Source organism: Syngnathus scovelli, chromosome 6 (genome assembly GCF_024217435.2).
Source record: "Syngnathus scovelli strain Florida chromosome 6, RoL_Ssco_1.2, whole genome shotgun sequence".
Taxonomy (NCBI): Eukaryota; Metazoa; Chordata; class Actinopteri; order Syngnathiformes; family Syngnathidae; genus Syngnathus; species Syngnathus scovelli.
The window spans coordinates 3,230,709-3,253,468 of NC_090852.1; the positions used below are offsets into that span (position 1 = coordinate 3,230,709).

The 22,760-nt window shown below is 44.1% G+C and overlaps 1 protein-coding gene across 1 annotated transcript; it reads left to right on the plus strand.

The window, feature by feature from the left end:
* Positions 1-278: 278 nt before the first annotated feature.
* On the plus strand, positions 279-21,895 carry slc10a3 (solute carrier family 10 member 3). The gene has a single exon (XM_049724589.1). It carries the CDS (start codon positions 464-466, stop codon positions 1,868-1,870), a length of 1,407 nt encoding a protein of 468 aa, XP_049580546.1. The 5' UTR covers positions 279-463; the 3' UTR covers positions 1,871-21,895.
* Positions 21,896-22,760: the final 865 nt, after the last annotated feature.

Below are 22,760 nucleotides of genomic sequence, written 5' to 3' on the forward strand. Positions count from 1 at the left end.
CAACATGGACGAATGTTTAGGTACCGCTCAGATGTATATCTTAAAGAAGAAAATTAAATTCTTACAGATAAAATATACAGCGCTTTTCCCAAACGTAAAAATAAAACTGTATGCCATATACGGTGGGATTTTCGCCGCAGAGACAGGAAATAACGTGAAAATATCACGGTGAAATATAATCAAATTAGGCAGCGTCAGAAATTGGCAACGTAAGATGGCCGCCAGTGGCTTCACTCCTCCGGGCGGCGAGCGAGGTGTATCGTAAAGTCAATTCTATATATATGTCCGTGGACAGGGCGGGGTGACGTCTTGGTTCCGGTATAATGGCTGCAATGAAACAAGAAGTGTACGCGATGTCGATCCCTAACGCTCTTGTTTACACCGGAGACAGCAATGACAGTGTTTGACGTCGCGGAGTAAAGGCAGGGGAGAAAAGTGTCTGCGGCGCCTGTCGAAGAATACAATGAGGACGCTATTTACATTCTGTTTGTTCCTTTTTATCAGCGAAGCGGACGGTGCGTGGGCCACTGTAAGTCACATCAACCGCGGCAACCTTTCCAATTTGACGGCAGATAGCAGCAGGTATCTCACCATTGGGGATGGTTCGTCACAGGAATTTGAGTTCCCTGAAAACACCAAGGGTGTGATTGTAATATCCACCCAATTTCAAAGCCAAGCAGCCAGCAGGAAAGGCCGCCAGAGCTGGAAACAGACTGTGACGGTGCGCTCCTTAGATCCAGAGGTCCTCTCCATCTTGAATGTGACAGATAGTGGCCATGCAGGACCTGGAAGGAGCTACATTATCAGTATCCACTCTGGTTTTCCAGGACGAGCCCAGCTTGAGATCCAGCTGCTGGGACTAGACCAGAATTCTGTGCCCATTTTGATCGAGGAGCGGACGGATTACTGCATTGTGGTGGCCCCTGGGAATGATGACCCAGCCACACAACTCATCCAGTCAGGAGGACTATCCCATTTCTCAGAGAACCCTGTGCTATTTGCTTTGCTTCCCCTCATTGTTATCAACAAGTGTGCCTTTGGGTGCAAGGTGGAGGTGGAGGTACTGAAGGCTCTAGTGAAGAGCCCCGTGCCACTGGTACTCGGGGTGCTTGGTCAGTTCCTGGTGATGCCGTTGTATGCTTACAGCGTGTCTCGGCTGGCCTTGCTGCCCAAAGCGCTCTCACTGGGCCTAGTGATCACATGCTCCACCCCAGGTGGCGGAGGCGGATACCTTTACAGTCTGCTGCTCGGAGGAGACGTCACCCTTGCTATCTCCATGACCCTGGTGTCAACAGTGGTGGCCATGGCAGCCATGCCCCTGTCATCAACTCTGTATGGACATCTGCTGGGGGTGCATGCGGCACTGCATGTGCCGTTCATAAAGATTCTTGGCACCCTCCTCTTCATTGCCATCCCCATTTCGCTTGGAATGCTGGTCAAGCTACGCCTGCCTGCCCTCACTCGTGTCTTGCTAGGACTCATACGGCCCTTTAGCTTTGTCCTTATTGTTGGTGGCATCTTCATGGCTTACCAAATGGGCGCATCTATACTGGCCAATGTTAGGCCTCCGATTGTGGCTGTTGGCGTGACTGTGCCTTTGCTCGGGTTGTTCGTTGGGTCAGTTCTGGCTAAATTAGTGGGACTGGCACCTTCGGAGAGAAAGACAGTGAGCATTGAAGTGGGTGTCCAGAACAGCTTGCTAGCCCTTGCTGTCATGCAGCTGTCCTTCCGCCGGATGGAGGCCGACTTTGCGTCACAAGCTCCGTTCATTGTGGCCCTGACGAGCACCTCTGAGATGCTTCTCGCAGTTCTGGCCTATTATACCCAGCACTGGTTGTGTGGGCCCACTGTCCCTAGAAGTGACACCTGATTGTTAATGCAATTTTGTGACCTTGGGAAGAAAAAAAACACACCTTATACCTTTTTTCCCCATCATGAACAGGACAGTTGGCTGACTTTTCTTATATCACCCTTTTCAGATTTTTAATGAAAACCAATGGCCTTATAACCTCTTATATTTGTCTCACTTCTGTGTATACTACACCATGAGTTACATAGTGTAACAATACACAAAATAGAAATACCCAAATAAGACAATCTATTTTTCTACTAAATTACTTTTTGAAACAAAACTCGGATTCATTTTCATCATGTTTACAAGCATTTCAATGTGTCTTTGCCAGTTGTGGGAGAATGGTGTAAAATGGGTGGGGGGTGGGGTTAATTATTTGCTATTGATTGTGTTTGATGGATCTATGTATCCACACACTTGAATATAGCGAGACAAAATGAATAAAAAAACATGACAAAACAAAGTTTTGCAGCGTGTGCAATTAAAAATGTGGCTTAGTATATGATAGATGTAGCACACAGGTGTCAAACTCAAGGCCCGGGGGCCAGATATGGCCCGCCACATCATTCTAGTTGGCCCACAAAGACAAATTCTGCATCAAATTCATGTTAATTCCAAAATTTCAAATTGTTTTCACTTTTAAAATATAGAGATATTGTTAACAATTCGTATTATAATTTTTTTTAAAAATCATTTTTATTTTCAAATATTTGATTTCAATATTTTATTTTTAATTATTTGTTCATACATTTATTTGAATTGACAATTTTGATCATCCTTTGAGACAAACTATGACTATGATGCGGCCCGCGACAAAAATAAATTTGACACCCTTGATGTAGCAGAAAAATGCATACTGCGTGGAGTAGTCTTACACACCCCTGGAATGTTTTTGTGGAATAAAAAAATGAAAAGCTATATCATTTAAAAACTTTACACCAGGGGTCACCAACACGGTGCCCGCGGGCACCAGGTCGCCCGTGAGGACCGCATGAGTCGCCCGCAGAGCTGTTCTAAAATTAGCTCAAAATAGCGGCACTTGTCAGTGAGCTGCATCTATTTATTTTACAGTCAAACCTCGGTTTTCGAACGTCCCGGTTCTCGAAATAATTGGAATTCGAACAAAAAAATTCTAGACTTTTTTGCTTCGGTTTTCGAACATAATTCGGAGGTCGAACCTCGCGAGATGAGCCGGGAGGACCCGAGAAAACCCGACCGCGCGGCCCGGATGCCGACTGAGTCCGTTGTTATTGTATTTTCGTTACTTTGAGGATTGTATTAACCCCTAATCATGCCTCCAAAGAAAGCAAGTTAGAGCAGTAAAGCCATCCTAAAACACAAAGACGCTCTTAAAGCAATGCTACAGTGGGCGCCCGGCGCGCTGCGGTTGCGCGATCGGACAAAATTAAGAGCCCTGGGCAATGAGTTCCACTTAAATTTTGGAAAGTACATCAGGACTTTAAAAATATTTTGTAAATTTTAGCAACGGCTCTGTCACAATAATGCGACCAGCGCGGTGCAGTTGCGCGGTCGGCGACGCGCTACAGTTGGGCGTTCGGCGGTGCGCTGCGGTTGCGCGATCGGACCAAATTAAGCTCCCTGCGCCCTGAGGTCCACTTAAAATTTTTAAAGTACATCAGGACTTTAAAAATATTTTCTAAATTATAGTGCCCTCTCTGTCACAATAATGCGACCAGGGCGGGGCAGTTGCGCGGTCGGCGACGCGCTACTGTTGCGCTTCGGCGGTGCGCTGCAGTTGCGCCATTGGACAAAATTAAGCTCCCTGCAGACTTAAGTCCACTTAAATTTGGGAAAGTACATTAGTACTTTAAAAATATTTTCTAAATTTCAGCGACGGCTCTGTCACAATAATGCAACCTGCGCGGTGGGCGACGCGCTACGGTTGCGCGTTCGGCGGTGCGCTGCAGTTGCGCGATCCGACAAATATGTGCAAACGAAAAACTGCTTAAAAAAGGCAGGGGTTTTTTGTCTTGAAACGGATTGAAAAAAAAAAATCCATTATTTGTAATGGGAAAACCAGATTCGGAATTCGACCAATTCGCTTCTCGAACCGCCTTCTGGAACGGATTGTGGTCAAAAACCAAGTTTTGACTGTATTTTTGCTATTCTTGTTAAAATCACACTTACATGTGAACTGGAAATGACAATAATAACACATAGTAAAAGCCAAATTAAGCAAATTGGCTATTTCAGAAGTGTGTGTCAAACTGGTAGCCCTTTGCCTTAATCAGTACCCAGGAAGTAGCTCTCGGATTAAGAAAGGTTGGTGACCCATGCTTTAGACCATGAATCTACTACACACTTAAAACATACTGTAAACAGTAAGAGTAAACAACTGAAGTTATGTTGTTGCACAAGTGTGCATATCATCTCAATGCAAAGTAACAGAGATGGGCATCGTCTTCTTTCTCTTAGTTCTTTTCTATTTCAGCCTCACTCAGTCGGTCCGAATCAGCCAAACGCTACAAATAACGGACTTAGTGGTACAAGGTCACACGAAATTGCTGCACAGGTGGCATGCAGCCAAATAAAGAAAAAATAAAACAGTTGTATACCTTTTGGTGCCACAGAAGACAATGACGTGTCCCACGTTTTTGTCATATCAATGATCCACGCTGTACGCATGTGTGTTTTATTTGGCTGTGTGTTTGCTTGTGCGGCACCTGCTTGCAAGTACAGCTTGCTGTAGCACCAAAAGGGTGGAGTTGCCCCAGAAACAGTTCAGCCCACCAGAATCAATCCCTCCATTGCAGCCTTCCACAGCCAGCCTGTCCCCAGGTGGAGGTTAGTGGTAATCACTCGATTGAAAAGTGAGCGACTGATTTGATTGACTGAAATAATGTGACTTAAGAGGCTGCTCGCTGACTTCAACTTAATGGCTGTAAGTAACATAGCATAAACATAATTAAGTGCTTAAAATGTGTTCCTACACCCATATCAGTAGGTCAATATCAGCATTAAGTTATTTTTAAAATGTTTATCGTGCAATGTGTGGTAAACTCGGCTGTAAATACACTCGGTCATTACAGTACATACATGTTAACGAAGTTAGGGTGGTAGACATTCCCAGTGCACTTAATTAGCACTAAAAAAATTAAATTAAAATGTGTTCAGTGTGTGTTTTTTGATAAATTCTAGTAACCTTTTACCATATTAAAATAATGTGCTTGTGTGTGTGTGTTTGACCTGAACAGATTCATCAGACAATACTACAAAGAGGGCAGGATCCCCCTTCAGTCTTTGAGAAGGTGCACAGTGTGTTGCAGCAGTTTTCACTGCACCCTTTTGTAAAACTGTATTTTCTGATTTTTACAAGGTCAGGTACCATGAATTGAATTGAATTCCTTTATTGTCACGTTAACGCAGTGTTAACTGTGAAAATTTGTTTGGCAGCTCCACATGGCAGATCATGCATATACATATATATATAACAGTATAAAGTACAGATAAAATGCAATACAAAATTTTAATAATAAACAAGAATCAAATCTGCGTTTGAGCGATCAAAGTGCAAAGTGCATAAGGCGAGGGGGCAGGGGGCTGGATATTGCACTTGTTGCTGTGTGTGTGTGTGTGTGTGGGGGGGGGGGGTCTGTGTCAGTCTGATGAAAAAAACTGTTGCTCAATCGTGAAGTTCTCGATGTTAAGAAGCGGTACCTTTTACCAGAGGGGAGTGGGAAGAACAGGGCATGACCAGGGTGTGTGGAATCAGTACTGATGTTTTTGGCTTTTTTATTGAGTCGACCTGTGTAGATGTCTTCAAGGGAGGGCAATGTAGTCCCGATTATCTTCTCTGCCGTCCTCACCACCCGCTGCAGGTCCTTCCTGTCCTTTGCAGTGCAGCTGGTGAAGCACACTGTATAGCAGTAGGTCAGGATGGACTCGATGGATGCTCTATAAAAGTTAACCAGTAGGGGGCGTGGAATTTTATGCTGTTTCAGCTTCCTGAGGAAGTAAAGCCTCTGGTGTGCCTTCTTCACCTGTTTCAAGGTGTGGATGGACCAGGTGAAGTCGGCTGAGATGTGAATTCCCAGGAACTTAAAGCTCTCCACTCTCTCAACCTCCTCACCTCTAATAGAGAGGGTGGGTGGCACAGTTCTTTTGGCTTTCCTAAAATCCACAATTATTTCTTTTGTCTTGGTGGTGTTAAGTTCCAGGTTGTTCTAAGAGGACCAGTCGATCAAATGTTTGACCACCCTGTAGGCCGACTCATCGTTGTTCTTAATCAGTCCTACAATAGTGGTGTCATCAGCGAACTTAACGATGGTGTTTGTGGGATGGATGGGGAAACAGTCATGTGTGAACAGAGAGAAGAGAAGCGGGCTGAAGACACACCCCTGTGGTGTTCCAGTGTTCAGTATGAGTGTGGAGGAAAAGTGGTCTCCCATCCTGATGCGTTGTGGTCTGTTGCTGAGGAAGTCCCATATCCATGCACACAGTGAACTGTCTAAGCCCAGGTTGTGCAGCTTTGTGACCAGCTTCTGGGGAAGGACCATGTTAAATGCTGAGCTGAAGTCCACAAATAGCATTCTCACACAGGTGTTTCTCTGATCCAGGTGAGTGAGGGCTGTGTGGAGCGCCATCATGACTGCATCCTTTGTTGACTTGTTTGCTCGGTAGGCAAACTGGTACTGGCCGATGTTGGCTGGAATGGCGGACTTGATGGCGGGAAGGATGAGTCTCTCAAAGCATTTAGTGATAATAGGGGTAAGGGCAACCGGGTGATTGTCATTCAGGCAGTTCACTGTGTTCTTCTTGGGTATAGGGACAATGATGGCAGATTTAAGACAGTTGGGAACCACGGCCTGCTGGAGCGAGAGGTTAAAGATGGTCGTGAATACCTCCGCGAGCTGGTCTACGCAGGCTTTAAGTACCCATCCCGGGACACCATCTGGGCCAGGTGCCTTCTTTGCGTCGACTTTCCTCAGTATGTTTCTGACTTGTTGTGGCTGGAGCTGGTGGTGGAGCAAGGATTGGGTTTTCTCTGCTGTGATGGTCGAAGAACTGGTTCAGTGCATCTGGGAGGGTGCTATCTGATGGTACTGTGGCTGTGGTGTTGTTATTGTCCCTAGTCAGGGCCTTAATTGCTTGCCACATACCTCTGGAGTTATTTTTTGTGAAGTGTGTCTTTATACGCTTTTGGTAGCTGTGCTTGGCCTTCTTGATGCCCCTCCGTAGGTTTGTCCGTGTTTCCTGCTTTGCAAAACTGCCAACAACTCAGGAGCGCCGGGCCGCTGCGTCTGTGCTCGCCGCCATCTTGCAATATCTGCAAAAACCCCATGTTAGCATTGCTGTCAAACATAAAGGTATGTACGCATTATTTCAAGTTTCTCAAGTCAGTTCTATTCCCTATGTGTGTGTGCGTGTGTGCGCGTGTGTGCATGTGTGTGCGCGCGTGCCCATACCCCACACAATGTTTAGAACTGTATGCACCCTTCTGTGTTTTGCATGTTTTAGCCTTCCCAAACCTTCAATCAATGTATTATGGCAGAGGTCCCCGGTCCGCGGACCGGTACCGGTCCGTGGGTCACTTGGTACCGGGCCGCCAAACCGCACAGAAAAAAAAAAAAATTTCCTTTTTTTTTTTTTTAATCGACGATCAATTCATTCACGTCAAGACGCTCGTCCCGGTGAGATGTTTCCCCAGTCGAGCCCGCAAAGCTAGCAAAAATGAGTAAACATTTATTTTGAAAAATATTTTTAAAAATTGGCGTTTCTCTCCCAATAACATCCGTCGGTGCATCTGTGTTAATTCGAGTCAAGACGCTCATCCCAGACACATGACGTCACGCCAGTCAAGCCCGCGAAGCAAGCAAAAATGAGCAAGAAACAGAAATGTTTGGAAAGCTTCTTCGGAAAGGGAAAAAAGCCCAATGAAGAGACAGACGGAGAAGAAGCTACAACTTCTAAGAAAAGGAAAGCTACATTTAGAAGAACATTTCTGGAGTCCTACTTAAAATATCGATTTATCGCCACAGGTGACTCTGACGAGCCAAGCCCACTCTGCATATGTGGCGGCGACAGGCTAGCTAACAAGGCAATGAAGCCTTTAAAACTGCTTCGGCACATGGAGACCAAGCATCTTGCATTAAAAGACAAATCTTAACCACTTCGGGTGTCATTGTCTCCGATTACGCCTCGATGGGACCGGCTCATTTCTGAGAAACAAGCTCAGTGCTCCCACTAATTCAACATAATTGCGAGTATTACTATTATGTGGTTTATACTTGTTTTTATGCCAGTCGTATCATTTTATTTCATCGTATTTATTATAAATGCATTATTTATTTATATAATTGTATTATTTATATAAAGGGCGGTCCGCGAAAATATTTCTGACACGTAACCGGTCCTTGGCGCAGAAAAGGTTGGAGACCACTGTATTATGGGATTACAAGAGGGCAGGTGGTTGAGAGCTGCCACATCCCTGACAAGATGGTCGCTGCATACACTGCACTTCCCAGAAGACCTCACTGCTCTCACAGGTGTATGTGGTTAGGTCCCTAGATTGATCCCTTGCAGCGGATAGGAGATCAGAGAGGGACAGCGGACAGGAGGTGCTGGAGGTATATGGAGCTGAACAGCCAGAACAGCCAAAGACATGACGACGTCATCAACAAGGAAAGTGATTTGACGAAAAAAAGAAAGACATCATTTTTTGAACATTTTGTTTGCATCCTGGAGGAGTCCCGGGACCCTCCTCCTACCAAGGGTATTTGTCACCCTAGGCAACTTCCAAAAACAGCGTACATCTTGCGGCCTGGAGGGAGTGAGGTGTGAAGTATCTCATTTGCGTTTGAAGAGACAGCACCAAAATGACTTGCTCTGAACCGCACCTCAGAACAAGTATAAAAGAGGGACCTGTGATGCCATCAGAACGAGGAATTCAAACAAAAATATCGCTGTTCCACTTTATATAGACCACAACTGAATGAGTAAAACATAAAACAGAAGGCGGGACCTTGGCGGTCCGATCCCCGGCTGCAGAAGCTGGCTCTTGGGACATGGAATGTCACCTCTATGGCTGTAAAGGAGCCCGAGCTGGTGTGTGAGGCAGAAAAGTTCTCACTAGACATAGTCGGACTTGCCTCCACACATAGTTTGGGCTCTGGTACAAGCCCTCTCGAGAGGGGCTGGACTCTCTTCCACTCTGGAGTTGCCCACGGTTAGAGGCATCGAGCAGGTGTGGGCATACTTATTGCCCCCTGGCTGTGCGCCTGCACATTGGGGTTCACCCCGGTGAATGAGAGGATGGCCTCCCTCCGCCTTCGGGTGGGGGGAAGGGTACTGACTGTTGTTTGTGCCTATGCACCGAACAGCAACTCAGAGTACCCACCTTTTTTGGGGTCCTTAGAAGAAGTGCTGGAGAGTGCCCCTTCTGGGGACTGTATTGTTCTACTGGGTGACTTCAATGTTCATGTGGGCAATGACAGTGAGACCTGGAAGGGCGTGATTGGGAGGAACGGCCCCCCATATCTGAACCCGAGCGGTGTTCTATTATTGGACTTGGAAGATGCTGGTCCGACCTGGCAGACCCAAACGCTCTGTGAGGGTCTGGTGGGAACGTCTAGCAGAATCCCCTGTCAGGAAGAGCTTCAACTCCCACCTCCGGCAGAGCGTTTCCCATGTCCCGGGGGAGGCGGGGGACATTGAGTCCGAGTGGACCATGTTCCGTGCCTCCATTGATGAGGCAGCCGACCGGAGCTATGGCCATAAGGTGGTCGGTGCCTGTCGTGGCGGCAATCCACGAACCTGCTGGTGGACACCGGCGGTAAGGGATGCCGTCAAGCTGAAGAAGGAGTCCTATCGGGCCGTTTTGGCCTGCGGGACTCCGGAGGCAGCTGACAGGTACCGGATGGCCAAGCGGAACGTGACTTCGGCGATTGTTGAGACAAAAACCCGGGTGTGGGAGGAGTTTGGCGAGGCCATGGAGAGTGACTTCCGGACGGCTTCAAGGAGATTCTGGTCCACTATCTGGCGTCTCAGGAGGGGGAAGCAGTGCACCGTCAACACTGTTTACAGTGGAGATGGCATGCTGCTGACCGCGACTCGAGACGTTGTGAGTCGGTGGGGAGAATACTCCCAAGACCTCCTCAATTCCACCGACACATTGTGGAAGCAGGGCCTGGAGACACTTGAGGTGGACTCTCCAATCTCTGGGTCGAAGTCACTGAGGTAGTTAAAAAACTCCTCGGAGGCAAGGCCCCAGTGGAGGATGAGATCCGCCCAGAGTTTTTAAAGGCTCTGGATGTTGTGGAGCTGTCCTGGCTGACACGCCTCTGCAACATCGCGTGGACATCGGGGACGGTACCTCTGGATTGGCAGACTGGGATGGTGGTTCCCCTCTTTAAGAAGGGGGACCGGAGGGTGTGTTCCAACTACAGAGGAATCACACTCCTCAGCCTCCCTGGTAAGGTCTATTCAGTGGTGCTGGAGAGGAGGGTCAGTCGGGAGGTCGAACCTCTGATTCAGGAGGAGCAATTTGGCTTTCGTCCTGGCCGTGGAACAGTGGACCAGCTCTACACCCTCGGCAGGATCCTCGAGGGGGCATGGGAGTTTGCTCAACCAGTCCACATGTGTTTTGTGGACTTGGAGAAGGCGTTCGACCGTGTCCCTCGGGAAGTTCTGTGGAGGGTGCTTCGGGAGTACGGGGTGCCGAGCCAACTGACAAGGGCAGTTCGGTCCCTGTATTACTGATGTCAGAGTTTGGTCCGCATTTCCGGCAGTAAGTCGCATTCGTTCCCAGTGAGGGTCTGACTCCGCCAAGGCTGCCCTTTGTCACCGATTCTGTTCATAACCTTTACGGACAGAATCTCTAGGCGCAGCCGAGGCGTTGAGTGTGTCCGGTTTGGGGACCTCAGCATTGCGTCTCTGCTTTTTGCAGACAATGTGGTGCTGTTGGCTTCTTCAAGCCGTGATCTCCAGCTCTCACTGGAGCGGTTCACAGCCAAGTGTGAAGCGGTCGGGATGAGGGTCAGCACCGCCAATGTAATGTTCTGACTACAGACATATAGTGGGGTGTTCAGATGTCCAGAGGAGGTATTGGTCGGTGCGTGGGGGTTTTCTGTGTACTTTTATTTTGATATCTCCGTTGTCTGTGTGGTGTATGCTGATGTCTAGAAAGGCTATGGATCGATCTGTTTCCTCTTCGTGAGTGAATTTGATATTGCCGGTGGTGTCTGTGGTGTTGAGATGGTCTGTGAGGTGTCGTGTATGTCCTGTTTTTACTTTTTCCAGAATGTCATCTACGTAACGTTTCCATAATGTGGGTTTGTATATGTCCGGGGCTTTTGAGAGTGCTTTTTGTTCCAAGTCCTCCATGAAAAAGCTGCACATGATGGCAGAAAGTCGGTCTCCCATGGGGAATCCTTCTTTTTGTCTGTAAATTGTGTTTCTGTATTGGAAGTATGTGGAAGTGGCCTTTGGAAAGTTTCGACAACTGAATGGTTAAACTTTTCAGAGTCAAGGAAAGGTAAAACATTTAAACAAAGTTAATAATTCTAGTCTACATTCCAACATAATCATACGATCAAGATAATTTGTCAACCCTAACCTATCTGAAACTTAGAAAATATTCCAAAATTTGAGTTGAATTCCGTGCGCAGGAGGCAGATTGTTTTTGTCATCTAGTCCGACCGCGCGACCGAAGCGCGCCAGACGCATTATTGTAACAGCGCCGTTGCTGACACAAAAAGAAAATATTCCAGAAAATGAACTGACCTCCCGGCTGAAGAGGCTGATTTTTCGTCATTTCCGTCCGACCGCGCAACCGCAGCGCACTTGACGTATAATTGTGACAGCGCCGTCGCTGACACTTAGAAAATATTCCAAAATTGGAGTGGAACTCCGTGTGCAGGAGCCTGATTTTTTCGTCATTTTGGTCGGACTGCAGCCGTAAGCCGTAGTTGACCACAACATTTTTCAATTCATAGATACTTTAACTGCCAAATTTGTCAATTTGTTTGATTTATTATTGGTCAAGCTAAATTTGCCAAGTTGATTTTCTGATAATTTGTATGCATATTTTATGTTCAGAATTTATTTTCCTAATTGTAACTCATTGCACATTGGACATTATTATGTTTACTTAATTTACACTGGGGACTTGTTTGGATGTGGCACTTCCTGTACAGTGATGTACCTGCTGTCAAGTGCAGCTGAAATTGCCAAGACATCAAACAATCTAGCCCAGTGTTTCCCAACCAGTGTGCCGCGGCACACTGGTGTGCCGTGAGAGATGTTCAGCTGTGCCGTGGGAAATTGTCCAACATTAAATACCGAGCGAATTGTAAACAGGATTACCAAACCACAGGTCAGTTAACGCAAGGCTAATCGTGCATGCGCGGCAAATCGGAGAATCTTGAGATTTCATGTTGTGGCATCGGCACATACTCAGTTTATGTGTGTGTCGCTGTTAGTGTTGGCTCGTGAGTGAACGATTCGTTCAAAAGAACAATTTTTATTTCAGTGAACAAGAGTGAAGGAATCACTTCCTGAAGCGAAACGAAGAAGAAAATTACGTTTTCGTTCCGATGGAAATCAGATGTAGTTCAACGGGAGAACCTGGATTGTTCCTAAAACAGTAAAAAAAGCCATATTGATTCTTTTGGATTCTGATCACAATCACTTTCAATAGTTTATTTCTTACACTGTCTAAAACCTTTTTTCAAAAACTGTCACTTTCATTTACAAAAGAAATACAATTTAAAGAATATTTAGTATTTACTTTTATTCAATTATTCGACTCTCCATACATATATAGGAATAGGTCTTTTGTTGTAATATAACTGATTTTAATGTAGAAGCTGGTGTAACACTTAACAGATTTTTGTTGGTGGTGTGCTTCGAGATTTTTTTCCAATGAAAAGGTGTGCCGTGAATGAAAAAAGGTTGGGAAACACTGATCTAGCCTACTGCAATAATTCTACTACAATACTGACGGTTATGTTATCAACATAATCCAAGTGAAATCGTTCAGAGAAGAAGTGCTTATTGGTCATTGAAGAAGATAAAATGTTTACGTTCCAGAAGTGTCTGTGAAGATTTGGACTCATTCACTTTGATATTGTGCAGCCATCGAGGTACGGCATTTTTGCTAGCCGTATTGTTAGTACTTAAGTTTATGTGTGGTTTATTGTACATTTCCTTTATTACTTTTTCTGAATAATATCCTGTAAATATATGTTTTATATGATTCTATGTCTGTTTATAGTTTGACAGAGACAAATGAATAATAAACGTCTGCTGTAACAAGAACTATAGTGTAGTCTACCTATAGATACAGTCGCCCCTGAAAACCCATGCCTAGCAGCGACGGTACTTGATGGCTGTTCAGGCCTTTCACAATTGACGTGCAAAAACAATAATATGAGTTTTCAGCACCTGGTTATCCCTGACAGTCTCCCATCCATGTAACAACCAGGTCCGAAATGTAGAAGTCGTTGGGAATACTATTCCCATAATGCATTGCATATAATGTGCGCACGAGGTTCGGAAGTAAACAAAGCTAGAAGCAACACGTCCGTGTCCATTGTGATCATTATACATGGTGTCAAAAGTGACGAACTGTAAGTCTCCGCGGTAGTTTGAGCAGAAGTGTTAGCTAGCGAAACGTTCTCTTGCAGTTTGAACCGGAACTGACCGCTAGGAAGACTACAACAGCTCCGAGCGGAGTGCTAGCTCGTTAGCACCAGCACACAGGCAAGTGAGGCGAGCAACCTGAGGTCCCGCCCCCCGACCGTGAAAGGGAGAGAGAATCAAGGGGGATGGCTACAGCTGCGCAACTCACACCCCCAGACCCATTTGACTTTTCAGGCATATACATAACACATACACATATTGTATATAAAGCAGTTAACCAAATGTCTGATTTTGTGTTTTTATGCGCAAAAATAAAAACAAGGAATAAAACACTCAAACACCAGACAAGTTTTAAAATAAAAGTTTATCAAAATAATAATACTAATAAAAGTACATTTCAAACCAGCAATCTAATGTGAAATTTCAGTAGGTAGATTGGATAAAAATATTTAGGCGTATAAATGCATACACGTTTAAAATTTCCTTTAAGTACAGGGCCTGGCAAAATGATCTGACACATTTGTAGGTTTAATAAAATGCAAATAAATTAAAGAAAATAAAAAGTTCATTTTTTATTTTCGAAAAGTACATATCATGCCGTTTTGTTTCGTTTCATTTCATTTTCGTTTCGTTTTCCAATAATGTTATTTTGTTTCGTTTCAGTTGCTAACATGAATTGGACCGATGAGCATCGCGCTTTCATTGTGGAAACGTTTATCAAGAACGAATCTGTAACACAACGAGCGTTCCGTTTGCGCTTCAGACTTGGTAGACATGATCCCATACCTGCTCGAAACACAATCTTGTTATGGGTTACTAACTACAGAGCCAGTGGATCAGCATTGAAACGAAAATCAACCGGCCGACCTCGCACCGCCAGAACTCCAGAAAATGTGGCAGCGGTAAGACCAAAATAACATTATTCGAAAACGAAACGAAAATGAAATGAAACGAAACGAAACAAAACAAAATGGCATTATATGTACTTTTTGAAATGAAACATCTTTTTTGTTTCTTTAATTGATTTGCATTTTATTAAACTTACAAATGTGTCAGATCATTTTGCCGGACCCTGCATTATAAAATAAAGAAAGAGAAGCATAATCTCCCCGCTGTTGCAGACCGGCGCATTTCTTCATACAATAAAGTTGAAGGAGGGGAGGTCTGCCGGCCGGCAGTCTCTTCATACGCTTGCACATTAGCCGTTAGCTTGTGAAGGAATGGGGTCGAAATACAAAAAGTCCTGCCTAGCTACAAAAACAGATATGCTCAAACCTCATTGTTTATTCAATACATAAGCAGACAAGTATATTCACATATTAAATCAATAAAAGAAACATTTTAAGCATATAATTATACCTGCACACCAAACCAATAAAGAAGCCCTAACTAGACATTTTTATATATGGTAATGATATAGGTTTTTATAACTTCATGATCTGATATGTATTTCTGTGCACTTTGAAATAACAAATGTTTGTTGATATATTGCCTGAATAGCATAACGACCCTTAAGGAACTGTTTAATGCATGCCTGATGTTATTCTAATTCACGGACACGGCCCAAGGTGTATAAGAATGTTTTGTACTTGATTATATCTTATGTTTTGATTAATGCTTGATGTGACGTCGTATTTTGCCTAATGCTAGACGCCAGCCTTGGATTACTATTGAATGTTTTGGACGAAAAGAAAATGTTTTGACAAATAATGAAAAATACGATCGGGAGCATAATTAAACTAAGAATGTGATAATACAAACAAGTACATGGAGTGTCAAAAGAACAAACAAACAAATGCATGGTAAGTGGTGAGTAAGAACTTTGCATAGTCAGGAAACATTAACGAATTGATGATGTCACACCCAAAACTTCACATAAGTCCATACAAAATGACAAAATTAGAAAGATAATGAAGGGACAAGGGGCAACCGTGGGTGAAGTGGGTGCATGTGCAAGAATGGAGGAGAATGTTTACAGGAAGGTCACTTGGAGATAAAACCAGCAGGTGCCAGAGGACGACAGCCAAGAACCCAGCCAAAGATGATCGACAAGGCCGAAAGACGAAAAGGAAAACAACAGCACCCACACACACCGAATCACCCATAATCAGCACCCACCCCCACGGAACCAGCTCTCACCGAACCAGCACCCACTTCCATGGAATCAAACTCTCCTGTGAACTTGCCACACCCCCTGACTCATCACCCATCAAACTCGGCCCACACTGGCATGTGCAACTGAATATAAGCTGACCAAAGAACCTTGAACGTTGCCTTTTCTGAATGGAGACTTTCTGCTCTTGAGCATGGTCGCGCGAAAGGCCCAGCGCTGTATTGTACTTTCCTGAAAACAGAGCTTCCTTAACAAGAATTGTGATTGAACTCAACCAACCTGTGTAAGTCTAAATTTTGTTTCAGTGTCTTAGCCTTTTCCTAAAACTGAAGAAATAAAACGAGCACGTGGTGAGTGTTAGGGTTTTCAGGTTAGTTTGATCCTATGATTATGTTGGAATGTAACCTGTAATAATTAAACTCGCTTGTCCTGTCTTAACAAAAGTAGTAGAACAAAGTGCTAAGATCTTTTGAACTGATTGACTAACTGCAGAGGAAGCAATCAAAGTTGTTTTGTTCACACAACATCGTGAAGGACCCCCTGCTGTGCTTTGATCAGCCAGGGGCTTCGGCCATTTGTCTACTCTGACCCCCACTCTCAACCCCCACTCTGTTTCTCTCAATAAAAATGCTCCTGCACGAGTCCTGAGTCAGACCTCCATTTCGATCATCGCTGCAAGCACAGCGACGAATGGACTCTCCACCTGCAGGTGTCCAAAAGGACTTACTTGTCTCCCGTGTGGTTCTTGCAAAATAAGTTGGAGAGAGCAAATCTCTAACATTTTGGTGCCGAAACCCGGGATCCTCATACCCACCATCTGACCGGCGAAGGAGGACGTGCTGCATTGTCGACAAGCCAGCGTCCATTAAGAGGACCTGGAGGAGAAAGTCCTGGGAAGAGAATTCTTCGCTGGGCCAGCATCTTAGGTCTGCCTTCGTCTGACAGAGGTGGATTGACGGGACCCGGCAGTGCAACGAACCAGGGGACAAGTAAGTTAAAGGCCTGAAGTTGTGTGATTGTGTTGTTGCTTGTGAAACGCGTAAAAAGGAAGAAGTGCACAGTAATAAGTTTTGTGGAAGGAGGGGGTGTTGTAGAGTCCCCCTCTGGATGAGGTGTCTCTTTTGGAGCAGTGGTTCTCAAACTGTTTTAAAATCTCAGTACCTCCGTGAATCATTATTTGACGACCACTGTTCTAGGGAGTACAACCTCGCGTTGGCAGGGCTGGGGACAAGGACTTTTGTCTTTAGTTCCCAGGGAAGGTGGGGGGTGTTGTAGAGTCCCCTCACTGGATGAAGCAGCTCCTTTTTTTTAAAAGGAGGACTTCGCGTAGGCAGGGATAACTTGTGTGATTGAGTGTGTGACTGGTAGGATAAATTGACTAAGAAGCAGTTCTAGCGTTGATCCACGGCAATAAAACAGGCTAGTAATCTGTCGAAAGGTCAATTTAAACCTGCATTGAGGATCCTCAAAGAAAAAATTTTGAAAAAAAATTGTAAAACCTTAAGCTACTAAAATTAAGATGGGAAATAAGAACGGTAAATCTCTTGCTCTGCTCTTCTTTAAAACGAGAAGTTCATGGCAAGTAGATTTCTTAATTGTATGTAATACATGCTGAAGTGGTAGAAGTGCTAGAGTGTGGTTGAAATCTTCACAAAGAGATGAGAACGAATTCAAGAGACAAAAGCTAGAAAGATGAAAACTGATGCGGTCCCAAGTGTTTGTCAGACCAGGAGACAATAAGGCCCCTGTGAGCAGGTGCAAGGCCGCAGCTCAAGCCGCGGCTCAAGCAAGGGGCAAGAGGAGTTTCCGGTCCTATGCAAATCATGTATCAAAATTTAAAAGATCTGAAACCTCTCCCATATGACAGCAAAACATGTCATTGTCAGGTTATCAAAAATCGTTTTAGATTGTTAGAGCCCCTGTCCACACAAGAAGTATGACAATGCTGTTTGTATGCCCAAATTACAAATGACTAGAGCTCAAATTGTGTTACACTGAAGTTAAAATATACAAATCAAGTGGTAAAGAAATGCAACTTGCTTCTAGAAGATAAATAAATAAAATTAGAATGTGCTGTCCTCGTGTGCATGGGAGGGACCAGCTCATGATCGACCACAGGAAATCGCCAGCCTGTGACGAATCATTGGTGCTGGGAACTACCTTTTGCATGCGAGAGCTGTGCATGTGTGTGCGTATATGTTAAAATGATGAACATTGGCTAAAGTTTTAGTATAAAAAAAAATTGCTAGACTGTGGTCTATCCAATTTGCACCGCAGAACAGAAATGATTTTGAAAGATAAAAATGAGAGGAAAAAGAGAGAAATCTGTTTGCAAGCAGAAACTAATCCACACTAGTGCATGTTAAGTGTCGAGCCCACATGAGAAATTCGAAGAAAAAAAAATGACAGAACATGCTTTCAGGAATTGGAAGAAGCTAAATTGTGAATTTAAGATTTTGCAATGCTACATTTAATAGGAATAATTGATTGGTTGTGTTATAAGATTATACAAAATTCTAAATGCAAGCTAAATCTGAGAGATTGAGTTCTTCAAATTTAAAAACAAAGAAAAAATTCAGATTAATTTGCCAGTTGGTTGTTATAGTTAAGTTTTTTTGAATTGGTGGATTGTTCTACCAGGAAACCTGAGTTGAAAATGATATATGAATGTTGTGTGGTGAGCTTGGATGAATTGGGACCCATGTGATAGAAAGACTCCTTTTTGGAGACTGCGTGTGAGATGCAAATGAACATTGATGAATGAAAAGAAATTACAGGTTGAATGGTTGAAGTTGTTGGCGACTACTATAGAAAATTAGTAGAGCGACTTTGATGAAAGAGTGATTTTGAGCAGATTGAATGTTGGAAAGAAACACGTAGATTAGTAGAGCGACTTTGATGAAAGAGTGATTTTGAGCAGGTTGAATGTTAGAAAGAAACACGTAGCTTTTGGATTGATAATTAACTAGAAAAAAAACTGGAGAACCAGTAACACATGTAGAAGATGTGTGAACTGAGAAATTGAGAAGCGTTTTGGAAAGAAAGTCAAATTAAATGATGATGGAATCGTATGTAGTAAAGAACGCATTCTCCCAAAAAGTTTGTCAAGGTGTGAGGCATGGGCGTTGCCAAGCCTCAAAAGGGGGGGAGTGAGTAGGACAGATAGTGGAAGATAGTAATAATACAACACTTTATGACAATGAATTTTCGAATACATTTGGTGTTATAATGTGGTAAAATTTTTGTTCTGGTGTAGATAGGTTAGCAACACGAGAGATTTAGAGGTTCAAAAGAAAGACAGTTAAAAGAAAACATTTTTGATTTGGACAATTGCAGGCTAACAGGAACATGAGAACGATAAGAACTACGAGGTGGGACCCAATTTCATTGGGGAGATTGAGAATTCACAGCACCATACTCTAAGTCACATTTTTGAGCAAGCATGACAATAACATGTGAGAGGTCAAGACATAAAGATCAGGGCTTGATGTGGAAAGCAGACCTCGATGAGTTGATTTTCAATAATGATACTGAAGACAACATACTGTCCGATTAAATTGGAACTATAGATAAAATGTAGCTCAAAAATAGGATGAGTTGCAGGATTTACGATATAAAAACGAGACCGCTGTTATTAGGAGAATTTGAAGTTTGGTAAACAATGTTACCAGCAAATTGATGGCGCAGCTACATTTGGAGATAGTCTTACAAGTTTGATGTCCCAGCCTGTCATTCTCAGTGTCAGAGTCACCAATCCAAGACTTCGCCTGCAGCCGTGAACAACCACAAAATGGTGCCTGGCTCTGAAGCACCTTTGACCTTTGGTGAAGGACAAGAAAAGACTGCTGTTGTGCTTGGAGGAGGACAAGTACACTCCGGAGGAAATACAACATCCTCGGGGACGAGAAAAGACAGTGAAAAGCGGAGGAACTCACAATGATGAAAATTGACTCATTTGAACAATGGACTCATTCAAGAGTGATGGATGGGGTCGCTCTGAAGCAACAGCCAAAGAACACCAACGTGAGAGGGTGAAGTGCGGCAAAAAGAAATGGACTTGGAGTGTCCGACAACCAAATCGCACTCCTTGGCGTTACCAAATTTGGTGGAGCTTGGTTCAAAGTGGAAGGAAGGTTCATTGTGCACTGAGTTTGACAGAACTGAGGAGATTTGATAAATAAATAAATAAAAATTTGAAAAATACGTAGGGCTACAGATTATAATCAGAGATTGAACGGATTTGGATAAAACAAATAGGCTAAAACGGTAGGAAACAAGAGCAAGATCTGATATTTTGGCTCATCAAGCTTAAGACGTAGAGGTCGAGTTATATAAATTTTAGAACAGGACATTTGGCAGTCAGGAGGAAGCTAGGTTGCTCAATGTACGTACTCAATACAATAGTAAGATTTTTTATACCACAGTGGAGGTTGGATGGTCAGAAAGTTAGGTACGTTCAATTTTTGACATTCACACAGTCATGCATAGGAGTCACAAGGCGACAGTTAACAAGACAATGACTGCAATAGGGGCCACCTACGACTGCACCGACATGAAAAAGTAGAAGTGAGAGAGCAGAGTATGGGATTATATGCTAAAACGTCTGCTATACATTTACCAATAGGAGATTCTATCAAGAGAAGCTACATGAGAGATGGATTAGAATCTCTTTGTCTGCGTGGGTGCGTGTGTGTGTGTGTGTGTGTGTGTGTGTGTGTGTGTGTGTGTGTGTGTGTGTGTGTGTGTGTGTGTGTGTTCACACCCTGTGTGGGTGCGAGCGTGTGAGGAGAAAGAAGGCATGGGTAAGACAATCTCTTTTAAACCAGGAGGCAATAAATGGGAACGCCCCTGTCATAAATAGTTTTTGGTTAAAGGGAATCATTAGGAGGTGTTCAAACTCTTCCCGCAAACACTCCTATTTGCCAGTTAAATGGGCACGACAATTGACTACGAGAGTTGCAAACAACAGATGAAGAGCAGTCCTTGGCAGATTATATGATCAGGACGCTCAAACTGTGTCAAAGACAAATTTACTGCCGCTTGATCTTTCTTCCTCACAGGTCGACAACCCCATCAATCCAGGAGACTGGGTCTACATCGAGGTCATCAAAGGAAGGAACTGGGCCAGCCACAACGGGAGGGACCATTCCAAGTCTTGCTGACTACACATGTTGCACCCAAGGTTGCAGGACCCACAAATGCATTAACGACAACTGCTCTCCAGGAGGAAACTGGATGGGAGCTTTGGACATCACCGCTGTGTGCCAGGATGAGAGAGCCGTTTTCAAGGTGTAAGGGCTCTACTACTAACATGGCTGCACCATCGGACGGGACCTACTTCATTCAGAAGTTCAGAGGCACTGCCTCACCTGCATCCTATGAGTGCACGTGCCTGTTCAGTACGGATCATGGTTTTGTGGTCACAGGAGTTGTCCGATGCTGCCTGCCAACTGGACACGAGTGTGTGCGCCGGTGTGTGTGACAGACCTCACCTACAGACTAGAACATCATCAGCTGACGAAAACACGGGCACATATACAACTTCTTAGACGTGACAGTTGTGATAATGATAATGAGACGTGGATTGCGTAGATGCTGTTCTGTTGAGCATGTATTACGTAAACTTGTTGATTTGACCATCGAAAATGCTTCACAAGTGATGGATACAATGATGTACTGTTTCTGTGTTTTTCTTTTTATTTTTTATTGATAGCATTCTGGTCGCCTGTGGCAACGGGGCCGTGTAAGAATTTTCCTGCTAATAACATCTGGCCAGCAGGTTTTTCGCTTACACAATAAGTTTGAGGTAATGCCTCATCTTCACTGGAAAGTGTTGCTATCATTGTTTGTTGTTTTTATTTTTACCATTCTACTTTCTTCATTATACGTATATATGTTTTTTTTTTCTTGCTTGTCTTTGTTGTTTGGGGTGGCATAATCATATGATAAATCAGGAGGGATATGTTAGGGTTTTCAGGTTAGTTTGATCCTATGATTATGTTGGAATGTAACCTGTAATAATTAAACTCGCTTGTCCTGTCTTAACAAAAGTAGTAGAACAAAGTGCTAAGATCTTTTGAACTGATCGACTAGCTGCAGAGGAAGAAATCAAAGTTGTTTTGTTCACACAACATCGTGAAGGACCCCCTGCTGTGCTTTGATCAGCCAGGGGCTTTGGCCATTTGTCTACTCTGACCCCCACTCTCAACCCCCACTCTGTTTCTCTCAATAAAAATGCTCCTGCACGAGGCCTGAGTCAGACCTCCATTTCGATCATCGCTGCACGCACAGCGACGAATGGACTCTCCACCTGCAGGTGTCCAAAAGGACTTACTTGTCTCCCGTGTGGTTCTTGCAAAATAAGTTGGAGAGAGCAAATCTCTAACAGTGAGTAAATTGGATGACAGGTGATTGGCTACAGCTTTTGCCGTGAGGCGCGGATAGCGCGCTTCCCAAATTGTGGACCAAAAATACACACACACACATACACACACACACACACACTCACAGTCAAACCTCGGTTTTCGAACGTCCCGGTTCTCGAACAAATCGGAATTCGAACAAAAAATTTGAGATTTTTTTGCTTCGGTTGTCGAACAAAATTCGGAGGTCGAACCTTGCAAGATGAGCCGGGAGGACCCGAGAAAACCCGACCAATGCTGACTGACTCCGTTGTTATTGTATTTTCGTTACTTTGAGGATTGTATTAACCCCTACTCATGCCTCCAAAGAGAGCAAGTGGGAGCAGTAAAGCCATCCTAAAACACAAAGACGATCTTAAAGCAATGCGACAGTGAGCGCCCGGATCGCTGCGGTTGCGCGATCAGACCAAATTAAGCTCCCTGCGCACTGAGGTCCCCTTAAATTTTGGAAAGTACATCAAGACTTTAAAAATATTTTCTAAATTTCAGTGACAGCTCTGTCACAATAATGCAACCAGCGCGGTGCAATTGCACGGTTGGCGATGCGCTACGGTTGCGCGTTCGGACAAAATTAAGCTCCCTGCGCACTTAGGTCCACTTAACATTTGGAAAGTACATCAGGACTTTAAAAATATTCTCTAAATTTCAGCGACGGCTCTTGTTAGGGTTGATAGATTAGTTTCATCCTATGCTTATGATGGAATGTAACCTGTAATAATTAACTAAACGTCTCCTGTCTTAACAAAGTGCTAAGATCCTTTGAACTGATTGA